The 14606-nt window shown below is 40.8% G+C and overlaps 6 protein-coding genes across 6 annotated transcripts; 4 read left to right on the plus strand and 2 right to left on the minus strand.

Annotated features, from left to right (window-relative positions):
- Positions 1-85: 85 nt before the first annotated feature.
- Positions 86-2614, plus strand: EFT1 (elongation factor 2; the record flags this gene model as incomplete). Its single annotated transcript, XM_033913378.1, has 1 exon — positions 86-2614. One exon carries the CDS (start codon positions 86-88, stop codon positions 2612-2614), a length of 2529 nt encoding a protein of 842 aa, XP_033769269.1.
- A 923-nt stretch (positions 2615-3537) lies between these two features.
- BAG7 (GTPase-activating protein BAG7) lies at positions 3538-4743 on the plus strand (the record flags this gene model as incomplete). The annotated part of the gene is made up of 1 exon (XM_033913379.1): positions 3538-4743. The coding sequence occupies one exon, from the start codon at positions 3538-3540 to the stop codon at positions 4741-4743; it is 1206 nt and encodes a 401-aa protein (XP_033769270.1).
- Positions 4744-5183: 440 nt separating this feature from the next.
- IDH2 (isocitrate dehydrogenase (NAD(+)) IDH2) lies at positions 5184-6293 on the plus strand (the record flags this gene model as incomplete). The annotated part of the gene is made up of 1 exon (XM_033913380.1): positions 5184-6293. One exon carries the CDS (start codon positions 5184-5186, stop codon positions 6291-6293), a length of 1110 nt encoding a protein of 369 aa, XP_033769271.1.
- A 449-nt stretch (positions 6294-6742) lies between these two features.
- Positions 6743-8623, minus strand: SIA1 (Sia1p; the record flags this gene model as incomplete). Its single annotated transcript, XM_033913381.1, has 1 exon — positions 6743-8623. One exon carries the CDS (start codon positions 8621-8623, stop codon positions 6743-6745), a length of 1881 nt encoding a protein of 626 aa, XP_033769272.1.
- Positions 8624-9250: 627 nt separating this feature from the next.
- Positions 9251-11272, minus strand: RUP1 (Rup1p; the record flags this gene model as incomplete). Its single annotated transcript, XM_033913382.1, has 1 exon — positions 9251-11272. The coding sequence occupies one exon, from the start codon at positions 11270-11272 to the stop codon at positions 9251-9253; it is 2022 nt and encodes a 673-aa protein (XP_033769273.1).
- Positions 11273-11926: 654 nt separating this feature from the next.
- SFL1 (Sfl1p) lies at positions 11927-14233 on the plus strand (the record flags this gene model as incomplete). The annotated part of the gene is made up of 1 exon (XM_033913383.1): positions 11927-14233. One exon carries the CDS (start codon positions 11927-11929, stop codon positions 14231-14233), a length of 2307 nt encoding a protein of 768 aa, XP_033769274.1.
- Positions 14234-14606: the final 373 nt, after the last annotated feature.

A 14606-nucleotide genomic window follows, 5' to 3' on the forward strand; every position in this document is an offset into this window, starting at 1 on the left:
TAAACGTTTCACTGGTATTGTTACTTTACTCGTTTATCAGGAAAGGCAGATCTACGCACCCAAGAATTTTTAATATTAGATAAAGATGGTTGCTTTCACTGTTGACCAAATGCGTTCTTTAATGGACAAAGTTACCAATGTGCGTAACATGTCCGTTATTGCTCACGTCGATCATGGTAAGTCCACTTTGACCGATTCCTTGGTCCAAAGAGCCGGTATTATTTCCGCTGCTAAGGCTGGTGAAGCTCGTTTCACCGATACCAGAAAGGATGAACAAGAAAGAGGTATTACCATCAAGTCTACCGCCATTTCTCTATACTCTGAAATGTCTGACGAAGATGTCAAGGAAATCAAGCAAAAGACCGACGGTAACTCCTTTTTGATCAACTTGATCGACTCTCCAGGTCACGTTGACTTCTCCTCTGAAGTTACTGCCGCTTTGCGTGTCACCGATGGTGCTTTGGTTGTTGTCGACACCATTGAAGGTGTCTGTGTCCAAACCGAAACTGTTTTGAGACAAGCTTTGGGTGAAAGAATCAAGCCTGTTGTTGTTATTAACAAGGTCGACAGAGCTTTGTTGGAATTGCAAGTTTCCAAGGAAGATTTATACCAAACTTTTGCCAGAACTGTTGAATCCGTTAACGTCATCGTCTCCACCTATGCTGATGAAGTTTTGGGTGACGTTCAAGTTTACCCAGCCAGAGGTACCGTTGCCTTCGGTTCTGGTTTGCACGGTTGGGCTTTCACTATCCGTCAATTCGCCACCAGATACGCTAAGAAATTCGGTGTCGACAAGTCCAAGATGATGGACAGATTGTGGGGTGACTCTTTCTTCAACCCAAAGACCAAGAAGTGGACCAACAAGGACACTGATGCCGAAGGTAAGCCATTGGAAAGAGCTTTCAACATGTTCATCTTGGACCCAATCTTCAGATTATTCACTGCCATCATGAACTTCAAGAAGGATGAAATTCCAGTTTTGTTAGAAAAGTTGGAAATTGTCTTGAAGGGTGACGAGAAGGACTTGGAAGGTAAGGCTTTGTTGAAGGTTGTTATGAGAAAGTTCTTGCCAGCTGCCGACGCTTTGTTGGAAATGATTGTCTTGCACTTGCCATCTCCAGTCACTGCTCAAGCCTACAGAGCTGAACAATTATACGAAGGTCCAGCTGACGATGCCAGTTGTATTGCTATCAAGAACTGTGATCCAAAGGCTGACTTAATGTTGTACGTCTCCAAGATGGTGCCAACCTCTGATAAGGGTAGATTCTACGCTTTCGGTAGAGTTTTCGCCGGTACTGTTAAATCTGGTCAAAAGGTCAGAATTCAAGGTCCAAACTACGTTCCAGGTAAGAAGGACGATTTGTTCATCAAGGCTATCCAAAGAGTTGTTTTGATGATGGGTAGATTTGTCGAACCAATCGATGACTGTCCAGCTGGTAACATTATCGGTTTAGTCGGTATCGATCAATTCTTGTTGAAGACTGGTACTTTAACCACCAGTGAAACCGCTCACAACATGAAGGTCATGAAATTCTCTGTCTCTCCAGTTGTGCAAGTCGCTGTCGAAGTCAAGAACGCTAACGACTTACCAAAATTGGTCGAAGGTTTGAAGAGATTGTCCAAGTCCGATCCATGTGTCTTGACTTGTATGTCTGAATCCGGTGAACATATCGTTGCTGGTACCGGTGAACTGCATTTGGAAATTTGTTTGCAAGATCTGGAAAACGACCATGCTGGTGTTCCATTGAAGATTTCCCCACCAGTTGTCGCCTACAGAGAAACTGTTGAAAGTGAATCCTCTCAAACTGCTTTATCCAAGTCTCCAAACAAGCATAACAGAATTTACTTGAAGGCTGAACCAATTGACGAAGAAGTCTCTTTGGCTATCGAAAACGGTATCATCAACCCAAGAGATGATTTCAAGGCCAGAGCCAGAATCATGGCTGATGACTACGGTTGGGATGTTACTGACGCCAGAAAGATCTGGTGTTTCGGTCCAGATGGTAACGGTCCAAACTTGGTTATTGATCAAACTAAGGCTGTTCAATACTTGCACGAAATCAAGGATTCCGTTGTTGCTGCATTCCAATGGGCTACCAAGGAAGGTCCAATTTTCGGTGAAGAAATGAGATCTGTCAGAGTTAACATTTTGGATGTTACTTTACATGCCGATGCTATCCACAGAGGTGGTGGTCAAATCATCCCAACCATGAGAAGAGCTACTTACGCCGGTTTCTTATTGGCTGAGCCAAAGATCCAAGAACCAGTTTTCTTGGTCGAAATTCAATGTCCAGAACAAGCCGTCGGTGGTATCTACTCCGTCTTAAACAAGAAGAGAGGTCAAGTTGTTTCTGAAGAACAAAGACCAGGTACTCCATTGTTTACCGTCAAGGCTTACTTGCCAGTTAACGAATCTTTCGGTTTCACCGGTGAATTGAGACAAGCTACTGGTGGTCAAGCTTTCCCACAAATGGTTTTCGACCATTGGTCTACTCTAGGTTCTGACCCATTGGACCCAACCTCCAAGGCTGGTGAAATTGTTCTTGCTGCTCGTAAGAGACACGGTATGAAGGAAGAAGTTCCAGGCTGGCAAGAATATTACGACAAATTGTAAGAAGCTTAAATATGAAAAGATGATTCTGTAGGGGCAAGCCCTACCGCTTTAAGATCTTTTTCATTTATTTTCTGCTTTAAAATTTTGTCGTAATAAAAATAGTATAGTAATAGACATATATATTATTTTCTTATACATTTTTGTCATATAGTTATATTCCGAATGTTTACAATCGAACCCATTATAAAAAAATGGTCCTTTAAATTATCTTCTTTTTGTCGAGGGGAAGGAATTGCAATTTCTTGAGTCATACGATATATTATCTTACCCCTCTGATGCAATGCGGAAAAAACTTTTAAAAAACTATTGCAAATCACCATTACATTGGTTCTGGGGCTGTATTACGTATAACTTACCTCGCTCTTGATCATGGCTTTTATCCGTTAATGAAAAAAAGGAGAAGAAGAGCGGGCTTCCGCGGCTATTGTTTGGTTAGTACCCCGCCGTATGTTGGTGCTTCTATAATTAGAGCGAAAAAGGAAATAGAAAAAAATCCTAGGAGAGGAGAACCAGCCTCATCGGGCTAAAACTCCCTCAAAAGCGGAGGGGCAACTAAAGTATATATCTCATTATGGCCGATACTTTTAGAGGCATACCAACAGAAGAACCTCAGCCCCTGCAGGTGGAAGAAAGAGGCAATTAATTTTCCGGTTTACTCACTTTCTCTCGTCATTGGGGAAAGCGTTGATTCGAGGCGTCAAGGTCGAAGTCAATCATAGTTTCCTTTCTATTTAAATACGTCTCTAGAAAAAAATTACACAGCTGGTATGAGTAAATCAGAACTTGCCTTGCGTACTCTTGTTCTCGCATGTAAAAGCGGTATGCAATATAACCTGCAAAATAATCAAAACGCTTACGCAGAAAAGAGAATATAAATAACCATAGTATATTTCTGATAATATCATAGCACAAAATAAAATAAAATGTTTACCATGAATCTTCTTTCTACACCTCCTCCTGAAGAGGTTCCTTTGCAGGATAGCTTATATTTAATGCCTTCTGTTGAAGACAAGAAGGATAGAGACAGCTTCAGTAATTCACAAAACGAATTTGATGGTAGAGTATTTGGTGTTCCATTGGAAGAATCTCTGAACGTTGCTCAAGAAGAAGTGATTATCCAAGAGAGTAGAAAGGAAATCGTGTTCATACCGGTTGTAATAGCAAAAAGTGGGCACTACCTGAAAGAGAACGCATTAGACACAACCGGAATTTTCCGTATTGCAGGGAGCAATAAACGTGTCAGAGAACTACAAACCGTTTTCTCTAAACCGCCCGATTTTGGCCGTAAATTTGAAGGATGGAATGACTTCAATGCTCATGATATCGCAACTTTATTAAAAAGGTATTTAAACTCATTGAGTGAACCTTTAGTTCCACTAGCATTATACGACATTTTCAGAAATCCAATATTGGAGAACCCAAAAACAAACGAACACAAGGAAGAAATCATCAAGAATTACGAAGACATCTATATGCTCTTACCACAACAAAACAGACATCTGATACTTTATTTGGCCGCGCTATTGAATTTATTCGCAAGAAATGAAAAGAAAAATTTAATGCCTGCAAGTAATTTGGCGGCCATCGTACAACCTTCAATCTTGTCTCATCCCAAGCATGAGATGAGCCCGAAAGAGTATGAGATTTCCAGAACGGTCATCGAATTCCTCATATTACACGCTTTAGATATAATACCGAATACGGACTATGCGAATAAGGACACCAAGCCGCATGCAGGAATAGTAGCAAAGTTTAAGAACATTACCGTCCCTGAAATGGCTATTGACTCCGACGAGGAAGATTTTCTACACCCTTCAATAGATGACCATATGCTCCCGAGGTCACGTGCGCACTCCGACTCCAACAATTTTACCCTGCATCACCATCAAGCGCTATCCTCTAGTCCAATAGACCTTCATAACGATGGGCTTTCTGTACCAAGATCATTCAAAGGTAGAACATTGAGTGCAGAATCCCTTTCGCCCAAACTTGGTAAATTACTTGGCAACGTTGGACACAGCAAAGACCCTACAGAAAGAGTCCCTAGGAGCGAACATAAGACCAAACACAAACAACACAGACAGTCGTGGTTGAGAAGACTCACTAGCCCTTCTAGAACGCTCCCCTAGCTGCTCTATCACAATAACCTGTTAGCCGTTTCCGAGATTCGGCAAAGAGGTTACCCCACTAGGGGCCTTTTGCGATACTCGGCCCTTTTGCCAGCAATCTCGGTCCGCATCTCGGCAGGGGGGGCATGACACGGGCCGTTCTGGTTGGTCAGTTCATATTTTCTGTAACTTCCATTGTTTGGTTAAAGAATATATAAGTTATTGGAAAGCTCATAGGTCCCTTATTATAGGTCATAAGGTTTTAGTTCTCATCATAATCATCATCAGAAAAACCCTCTTTCTGAAGTTTTCCTCCTTCTTTATTTCTTTATCATTCTTATTTATATAAAGATATATTTCAAGTGTATGACTTTATTGGATACCCTTTTTCTAAATTAAATTACCTTGGTAGAAATACGATACAGGTCAGGAACAAACCACGCTTATAAATTTTTTTGATAATGTTGAGAAGTACTTTTTTTAGAAACACCTCGAGAAGGTTTTTGGCTACTGTAAAACAACCTTCAATCGGAAGATATACCGGTAAGCCTAACCCTTCCACAGGCAAATATACTGTCTCATTCATTGAAGGTGATGGTATCGGCCCTGAAATTTCCAAGTCTGTAAAGAAAATCTTTAGTGCAGCAAATGTCCCTATAGAATGGGAATCCTGCGATGTTAGTCCCATCTTTGTCAACGGGTTAACCACCATTCCTGATCCCGCCGTACAATCTATTACAAAGAACCTGGTTGCTTTAAAAGGCCCCCTAGCTACGCCAATTGGTAAAGGTCACAGATCTTTGAATTTGACCTTAAGAAAGACATTTGGATTATTTGCCAATGTTCGTCCTGCCAAGTCTATTGAAGGTTTCAAGACTACTTATGAAAACGTTGATTTAGTTCTTATCAGGGAAAACACTGAAGGTGAATATTCTGGTATCGAACACATAGTTTGCCCTGGCGTTGTTCAATCTATTAAACTGATCACAAGAGATGCTTCTGAGCGAGTCATTAGATATGCTTTTGAATACGCAAGAGCTATCGGCAGGCCAAGAGTTATTGTGGTACATAAATCTACCATCCAAAGATTAGCTGATGGTTTATTCGTTAATGTTGCCAAAGAATTATCCAAAGAGTATCCTGACATTACTTTAGAAACTGAACTTATTGATAACAGCGTGCTAAAGGTCGTCACAAACCCATCTGCCTACACAAACGCCGTCTCTGTTTGTCCAAATCTATATGGTGATATCTTGTCTGACTTGAACTCCGGTTTGAGTGCTGGTTCTTTAGGTTTAACTCCATCTGCTAATATCGGCCATAAAATCTCGATCTTTGAAGCTGTCCATGGCTCTGCTCCTGATATTGCTGGTCAAGACAAAGCAAATCCAACTGCCCTACTTTTGTCCTCGGTAATGATGTTGAACCACATGGGCCTAACGAACCATGCTGACCAAATTCAAAATGCAGTCTTGTCTACCATCTCATCGGGCCCGGAAAATAGAACTGGTGACTTGGCTGGTACTGCCACTACTTCTTCTTTCACTGAAGCAGTCATCAAGAGATTATAAAAGCCCTTTCTTTCTCTCTCAGGCTTCTCCATGACATATAAATAAGTGACTACTCTTATAATTTAATGATTTCAGAAAAATTATGAAGCAAAAGAAAGCAAAATGCTTAGATATATAATATATACATACAATAAAAATCCAAATATCTACTCCAAGGTCGTATTTAAGTTTATCTTTAACGCCTTCTGCTTTCCATTTAATGACTTGGAGTTACACCAAGTATGTGCTTTTCAGCATTTACTTTTTCGATAATGTCAGAAGGGATCATAATTGATAAACAATTAAAAATGCTTCTAAAAGCACACAAATTGAAGAACGAAACAGAACTATTTAGATATATTATGTATAAAAAGGAAGCGATTGCCGTGTCTTATGTATATTTGTTTATGTCTATCTATCACTTTTCCTGTCAACAGTAAATGCTTGCCCTACAATATTAATCAATGAAATTACTGTTTCCCCTTATAAATGTACTGATAATCGTAAACCTCATCAACAAGATTACTATTCCTTTTCCACGAAGTTATTTCGTCCAAAATGTCATCCAAATTAAACAATCTAACAGTTGGATAAATACCTTCTATCCTCGGCAAGCCAATACCAGTAGACCCACCATAGCATAACCACATCTCATTTTTTGATTGCAAACAACAATCATTATTGTGTTCATGTCCACAACTCACGCTTTTTATATTCCAAAGGCTCAAAATATCAAGAAAGCTTTTGTAATGTTTGCCATTGATCGTCATCGAAACTTGTCCCCTGGATCTTGATGTATCTACCGTTAAGGTAGATCTTTCATTATACTGCCCAATGATAGGAAATAAACCATGAGGCCTATATTCCGATAAGGGAAAATATTGAAAGGCCAAACCAAAGTCGATTTTTCCAATTAATTTATTATGATCTTGTAGAAAATCATTGACAGGATTAAATGCATCAAAGACGAAGAATAAAGCTTCTGATGGGCTCATTTCGTCTTTGGTATCAATATCTTTTTCCAAAAGAGTATCCTTTGATAGCTTTTTTTTAAATGAAACTTCTATGGCCATATGTCCCTCTTCTGATGCAACATTGTTAAATGTGTAAGGTAAATTCCTAATAAAATCTTTAATTTGTGACTGTGTAGCCAAGTTTGATTCATCGGAAAACCCCAATGAAATGGCGTAGGGTATTTTATTAGAGATCATTGGTTGAACAAGTTTCATAATGCACGTTTGGTAGTCAATAGTATTATGTGAATCTAACAAATCACCTGTGATGACAACTAAATCCGGGCTTTCTGATGCGAGCACACGATCGATAAAATTTACTGTTTTTATCTCATTAATTATTGTCATGCTATTATCTGTACATTTGAAATGGAAATCAGTCATTTGAAGAATTTTGAATGATCTCTGCCCCCTCGAAAATTGAATATGGGGGGATGTTATTTTGTAATCCGCATCCACTTGAAGTAATCTTATAACATTATTGCCTTTGCTTGGTGCTCCTAAAGGTCCCAGCAATTCATTGGAAGATTTGTGATGATGGTTTTTGGTGTCAAGCTTTCTTGTAATTGATATGGGCAAAGAAGGTATGTTATTTCTATGAAATTCATGAATAACTTCTTTCCAAGAAGGTCTCGATTCAATAAATGATGACCCTAAATATATTTCCAAATTAGTTATAGGAGCGTCATTATCATCATCATTGAGAACATACTTACACCATATGCCGCTCCCCTTGTATACCCACTCCTCACCGAACACAGCTATGTTATCTGTCTCAACAGATATGCCAAAAAGCAGTTTCCACCATGACGAGGTGGGCTTTTCCCGCCGATACACATGATTGTGGAAAACAGAGCTGTCACTCGATCTTACCAATTTATTAATGTCTCTCAACACCTGCAGTGGTATTAATGCTGAATCTCTTGCTATGGCTAGCTCTTTTATTGAGTTTTTTGGATTGCTTTGGAACCCTTTTAGATGAACGTACAGGTAACTGTTGTAGAATGCCCCAGATTGAAGCGAATACAATGTCTCTATGGTAATATTCTTGGAAACTCTGCTCCACAAAACGCTATTTTTGTCTTTGATTCTTGTAGCAGTATTAGAGGGGTGTAACCTGGGAGCATACAAAGAACCGCATTGCCTGTACCAATGGTAACACCGTAGGATTTGAATATCATCTATCATTCCGCCATGATATTCACCTACATTAGAATTCATAAATGCATTTTTTGCATGTAACTTTAATGAATCTCTCGATAAATACAGTGAGGTAATGCATAATATAAAAAGTATTCTCCGTAAAAATTTGAATTTTCTTCTATAATGTAATCTCATGCAAATATTTGGAGAGTAGTGTTGGCGAAAGTTAATGAATGTGAGAAGATTTGATTTTTGGAAAGGTAAACAAACTGGAAGGAATGAGAAAAAGGTAAATTATCTGGATCTCTTTTGGCAATGAAACTAAAGCAACTTGAAAGGAATTTCAAGAAATGATGAAAACCTCGAATGGATCGAAAAACTAAGAGCACTACAGAACCAAAATTGAAAAAAAAAGTCGTAGAGGTGAAATGAATTGATGTCAGAAATTAAAATAGAAGGGGTATTGTCGATGCTAAAGTGAAATAAAAAAGGAAAAGGTAAAGAAAGCAACTCAATGATCTTATGTTCGAGGCTGGGGTATAATAAGTTTAGGACCTGGCATTATTTTAGATCAAAAGTATAAAAATCAAAAACTGCCCTTTATCTGCCAATCTTTTTATTTTTTGTTTGATCCTTAGAGTCTAATTTATGCCCGTAAATAGAAGTTTTCGGATTGCGGGCGCAGTAGCCTTTGAGCGGAGTTTCTATAGTACTGAAAACGTAAACTAGTAACATGTACGCGGTTTAAAAATACTTGAGAAAATGAAGTCGTAGTTAAAAGGCGTATGTTATTTATCTGGTGGAGAATGTATAGAAGTCTATCTAATCATCAGAATCGAAATCATCGTCGCTGTCATTATCGTTACCATTAATGATATTGTTGGTGGCTTGACCAATGTCGCCAACACCATCGAAAAATTGGGAACGTAAAGTTTTTAATGAATTTTGGTCATCCTCAGCAAATTTCAAACACCCTCTGTTGCTTTTCAACGCTTCCGCGACTACTTCTTCCGTGGGAATTTCACCCTCTTCACAGTATATGAACATCAGCGGGGTTTCACTTGCGTATTTCGTGCCATGCCTGATGGCTTCTTGAACGACAGAAGGCGACGAACATCTTTTTACTTTAAATTCTGTACCCAAAGTATTACTTTGTACCCAGGACCATAAACCGTTTCTGCTTCTAATGAAGTAGGAATATGGGGATAGTGCTGCCATTGTGAGGATATAGGGATTTTCGATCAGTCCCAGTTGCTTTGCAGTGTTGATTATATGTGTTTCTGGATGTGAAAGGTTCCATTCTCCATGTAATTTAGAAGCCAAGTCCTTGTATTCCTCCATTTTAGCGGCTCTCATAGAATTTAACGTATCTTTCAATGACGCGATCTGCTTTACTGCCTCATTATTAGCGTCGTCAGGAATTGTTTGCAGATACGCCAGCGTCGACTCCAGAATGGTGGATATGTTTTTGCCTTGGTAACTTTTTAAATCGCTAATCTCTTGGAGTAAAGATCTGGATCTTGTCCGGGCTTGTCTTCGTTTAGAAATAATATGTCTCATTAGTTGGTCTTTGCACCGTTTGGTGTAAAGCTGTGGATAGAATTCAAGTGGTATGTCCACGCCATTGGGGAGAGTCACCGATTCGGTATTTGTTTCTAATTCATTGAACAGTATTGTTAATACAGGTGCCACCTCCTTTAAAGTGTTCTCCGGTTCCACATACCTCTCTTCTTCTTGCTCACCAGCGCTACCACGAATTATGTCTTCCTCTTGTTCCTCCTCTTCAGGGTACAATAAGACATTGAACATTTTGTATAGGTTGGAATCGTACTCCTCGGGAAGAAAATGGAATAGGGACAGAAATGTCTCTATCGGAGGCTCATTCCTGTTCGGGGTATGTAAAGCAGAAGATATAAATAGGTTTCTTGTTTCTCGGTCTCTGATCCCGGGGCACATTTCTAAATCTACAGCCAGCGACTTGATAAATGCTGGGAGCACCTCGTAAAGATGCTCGGAATCAGCCAGCTTGGACTTTAATTGCGGTTCTAAGGACGATGTAAATAGCTTGGCTGAAACAAATGCTCTTTCACACATCCGCGTGTTGACCACGGAGATAAGTCTCTGTAACTGCCACAGAAGGTGCGGTTGCAACTCATCACTAGGGCCGCTTGCCAGCACGACTTCCGACGTAGTGGAACCATCTTCTGCCTCGCAATATGCAAGCCTGTATCTGGGTTCCGAAAATGACGAGCCCTTGAACCAGTCCGCCCTATAGTTCAAATCCTTGAAGTCCGGTTTCAAGAACACGTGTGGGAAATATACGGCCGCAAGCAATGCAAACAGCCCAAAATAGCTCTCGATTAAAGAATTTAGGGGTAGCGGCAATACGACTGTAGGGTCCTCCGTGGTCGACTTGAACTCGTTATGTTGCACTATACTATAAGAGGGGGGAGGAATGGATGTCTCCGATATAGCATAATGGTCGTAATCTCGAGCAGCAGGCCTGCATCCATTAGTGCTATTAGAACCACTGCGTTCATCTGTGATGTCTTCATCATCATCGTAATCAACATCGACACCACTCACATCCGGCATATCAATGTCTTGGTCCCCGTTGTTCGGAACATCATAGGACTTGGCTCCAGCCTCTATTTTGTTCTCGGAAATCCTTGGCTGATTGACATCATTCTCACCATTCACAGCCGCTTGCTCCGGCAGCTCATTCGAAAAGATAAAGTTAACTGCTGCTTCCAAATTACCGCCAGTCCTCTGGAGGGCGTCCACAGCCACTTCGTGCGGAATACCCATTTCTAGCAGCGATTTCACAGCCTGATTATCCATCATCGTAGCTTACTTAACAAAATCAATTATTGAAAATTTATTGTACAGGTGATGGCTGTCCTTTTTAAGTTTCTTCTCTTCCTTCGTTTACCTCGTCGGACATGTTCTGAAGCCTTGTAGTAAGTAGGTACCTTTCAACAATAGTGCTTCTTACTTCCGGGCCGGGTCCCCCGAGCATCACCCGCCCGGCCCAAGTGCCTTGGCAGCGCATCCATCGCTGCATCTCCGCCGGAAAAACAGATGTTCAGTACATGAGAAGATGTTTTTATTCGACATAAACTTTTTCAGCTATAAAGAAGGATCTCTTTTTATACATTCACATACAGGTGCACATAAAGGGTTGTTGAAACAGAGACACAAACGCACGGCGAAATAATAATATTTATTTGACTCACAAATTTTCGAAGAATTCGTACCGGTGTGAAGTGGAAAGTTTCAAAGACAGTTTGGCAAGAAAAGCAGGGAAAAAAGAAAAAGTGAACCTTCATCGCCACAGTGACGGGTTCAAGAAAAATATTTACACACGCACATACACACACAAAGCACTCAGGTCTATATATATAATAAGGAATATTTTTTAACGTGTACTATTCGATACATCCAGAGGGTCCTAAGACAGCACACACCAGTTATATACAAATAAGAAGAAAAAAAAATATGAGTGAAGAGGAAACGGTCTCGGCTCCAGCCCCGGCTTCTACACCGGCTCCAGTCGGAGCCGGTGTAGGCGGTGGTGGTGGAGCATCAGCTGGGATAGCTAATGCCAGTGCTGAGGGTGGCGATGGTGCCGAAGATGTTAAGAGACATGGGTCGAAGATGCTGGTGGGGCCCAGGCCGCCACAGAATGCGATATTCATCCATAAACTTTACCAGATTCTGGAGGACGACTCGCTACACGACTTGATATGGTGGACCCCTTCGGGATCATCCTTCATGATTAAGCCTGTGGAACGGTTCAGTAAGGCTTTGGCTACATATTTCAAGCACACTAATATCACGAGCTTTGTAAGGCAGTTGAACATTTACGGCTTTCATAAGGTTTCGCATGATCACAACAGCAACGACGCTAATAGTGGCGACGATGCCAATACTAATGATGATAACAATGCCAACGATGATAACAGTGGCAACAAGAACAGTAGTGGCGATGAAAATAGTGGCGCTGGTGCTCAAGAAAAGGAAAAGAGTAACCCCACCAAAATCTGGGAATTTAAGCATAGTTCTGGTATTTTCAAGAAAGGTGATATTGAAGGGCTTAAACACATTAAGAGAAGAGCTTCTTCCCGCAACAACTCCTCAATTAACAGTAGGAAGAATTCCAGTAATCAAAACTGCGACATAGATTCCGGTGTAAGAGCAAGACCCTCTTCTATTCAAGACCCGTCTACCAGTTCTAATTCCTTTGGTAATTTCGTTCCGCAAATTCCGGGCGCCAATAACTCTATCCCCGAGTACTTTAATAACCCCCATGTAACTTACGAAAACGCAAACCATGTCCCGCTGGAATGCAATAACCCGGAAATGCAAGAGCAAAGCAGACCACCGAGCTTTCAAGATGAAACACTCAAACATTTGAAGGAAATAAATGTTGATATGGTTAAGATTATAGAGTCTATGCAGCATTTCATATCTTTGCAACACAATTTTTGTTCACAGAGTTTCACCTTCAAGAATGTGAGCAAAAAAAAATCGGAAAATATCGTGAAGGATCATCAAAAGCAACTTAAGGCATTCGAAAGCGATATGTTAACTTTCAAACAGCACGTCATGTCAAGAGCACACCGTACGATAGATTCTCTTTATGCTTTTAATGCTACCGCTACCGCTGCCGCTGCGGCCCCTGCACCCGTGCCCACATCCACATCCACATCTGCATATGCACCCAAATCCCAGTATGAGATGATGGTTCCTCCAGGCAACCAGTATGTTCCGCAGAAATCTTCCTCAACCACGAATATCCCTTCGAGGTTCAACACCGCTTCAGTGCCGCCTTCGCAACTTTTTGTACAATACCAACCGCAGCCGCAACAACATGTGACGTATGCGAAACAAGCGACGCATGTGCCAAACTTTATCAACCAGCCCATACCCATCCAACAACTGCCTCCACAATATGCAGATACCTTTAGCACCCCACAGATGATGCATAATCCCTTTGCCTCAAAAAATAACAACAAACCAGGCAACACAAAGAGAACCAATAGCGTTCTTATGGACCCGCTGACTCCCGCAGCTAGTGTTGGGGTCCAGGGCCCACTGAACTATCCCATCATGAATATCAACCCTTCTATCCGTGACTACAAATCCGTTCCTCAAAATATGGCTCCGAGTCCAATATACCCTATTAACGAACCAACAACGAGGTTGTATTCCCAACCAAAAATGAGAAGTCTCGGGTCCACAAGCTCTTTGCCCAACGACAGGAGAAACAGTCCTCTCAAATTGACACCGAGACCATCGTTGAATGAAGATAGTTTATACCCCAAACCTAGAAACTCCCTCAAATCCAGTATTTCGGGCACGTCTTTATCCTCCTCTTTTACATTAGTTGCAAACAATCCAGCGCCAATTCGGTACTCCCAGCAGGGACTGCTTCGCTCCTTAAACAAAGCTGCTAACTGTGCTCCAGATTCGGTAACCCCATTAGAATCGTCTATCTTGACGGGTCCCACTCCAAAAAACATGGACAATCTTCCCGCTGTTTCTTCAAATTTGATAAACTCCCCCATGAACGTCGAGCACAGCTCAAGCCTATCACATGCGGAACCTGCATCTCAAATAGAACTACCGCAGCCATCTTTGCCCACTGCGAGTGCCACTAAGAAAACCGACGAAACTGGTGACAGTAAGAGAAAGGGGAGTGGTGTTTATTCTTTACTGAACCAAGAAGAAAGCGACACGACCAGTTCTGATCCTAAAACTGAAAATAAGGCTGCTCCGGCGTTTAAAAAGGTCAAGATGTGATCCTGACTTGCCTTCGTACTCTCCAACTCCTTAAAAGTTCAAAGCACTCACTGTATGTTTATTACTTTTCTTCCAATTACTTTTGTTTCATTTCATTTTAAGTACCCCAATGGGTAATCATTGTTATTTATTTTATTCACTTTTTTTTCTTCTTCTCCAGATCCTTGTGATTATAACTCTATCTTTACCAACTCCGGTAGTTGTTTTATTAAGTTCTCATCACACTAAATTGTATTTTCCATTTTCATTTCCGCCTTCCTTTCCCCCCTACCGCCCTTCAATTCGTATCATAATACCGCCTGTTCTTTTTAGTACATCACAAAGAATGGTTACGGAGTATTACCTCATTAACAGAAAAATGCACCTTTCGATA

This window comes from Saccharomyces paradoxus, chromosome XV, assembly GCF_002079055.1.
Source record: "Saccharomyces paradoxus chromosome XV, complete sequence".
In the NCBI taxonomy this organism is placed as follows: Eukaryota; Fungi; Ascomycota; class Saccharomycetes; order Saccharomycetales; family Saccharomycetaceae; genus Saccharomyces; species Saccharomyces paradoxus.